General features: G+C 50.5%; 1 protein-coding gene across 1 annotated transcript in view; it reads left to right on the forward strand.

The window, feature by feature from the left end:
• ik (IK cytokine) overlaps positions 1-692 on the forward strand; it is a 6,133-nt gene extending 5,441 nt beyond the window's left edge. The window contains exons 15-17 of the mRNA XM_023425585.2: positions 84-187; positions 267-375; positions 563-692. Of these exons, the coding sequence (XP_023281353.1) occupies positions 84-187; positions 267-375; positions 563-601 (252 nt within the window). The 3' untranslated portion in view covers positions 602-692. The remainder of the gene's footprint in view (positions 1-83; positions 188-266; positions 376-562) is intronic.
• Positions 693-748: the final 56 nt, after the last annotated feature.

A 748-nucleotide genomic window follows, 5' to 3' on the forward strand; every position in this document is an offset into this window, starting at 1 on the left:
CTCTCTCTCTCTCTCTCTCTCTCTCTCTCTCTCTCTCTCTCTCTCTCTCTCTGCCTCCCCCGCCGGGGTCCAGATGTTAACAGCTGTGTGTGTCTCAGGGTAATAAGAAGGGTCCTCTGGGTCGCTGGGACTTCGACACTCAGGAGGAATACTCCGACTACATGAACAACAAGGAGGCGCTGCCCAAGTACGTGCTGTGTCCCTGAGCTGTGACTGACAGGTGCTCTCTTCCTGCCGCTCTGTGCTGATGAAGTTTGTCCCTGCAGGGCCGCCTTCCAGTACGGCATCAAGATGTCTGAGGGCAGGAAGACCCGCCGCTTCAAAGAGACCAATGAGAAGGCCGAACTAGACCGGCAGTGGAAGAAGATCAGCGCGGTGAGACAGAGACCGGACTAGACTGGACCGAACCAGACCAGAACAGACCAGAACAGACTGGAACAGACCAGACTAGACCAGACCAGACTAGACCAGACTAGACTGCACACTGATGACTGATGATGTCATTACACTGTCACTTTAAATGTGCTGATGATGACATCACTAACTGTTGTTTCTGTGTCAGATCATTGAGAAGAGGAAGAAGATGGAGGCTGACGGGTGAGTGCTACATCATCACCTGCTCAGCCAATCCCAAGAGAGCAGGAAGTGCTTCTATTTACATGTCCAGATACATAATCATGACACAGAGCAGTCAGTAAGCAGACAATAAACAGTAAACACAGTAAACAGACAATAAACAGTCAGTAAA

Source organism: Seriola lalandi, unplaced genomic scaffold (genome assembly GCF_002814215.2).
Source record: "Seriola lalandi dorsalis isolate HSWRI2012SDOR001 ecotype SW California unplaced genomic scaffold, Sedor1 jcf7180002054789, whole genome shotgun sequence".
NCBI lineage: Eukaryota > Metazoa > Chordata > Actinopteri > Carangiformes > Carangidae > Seriola > Seriola lalandi.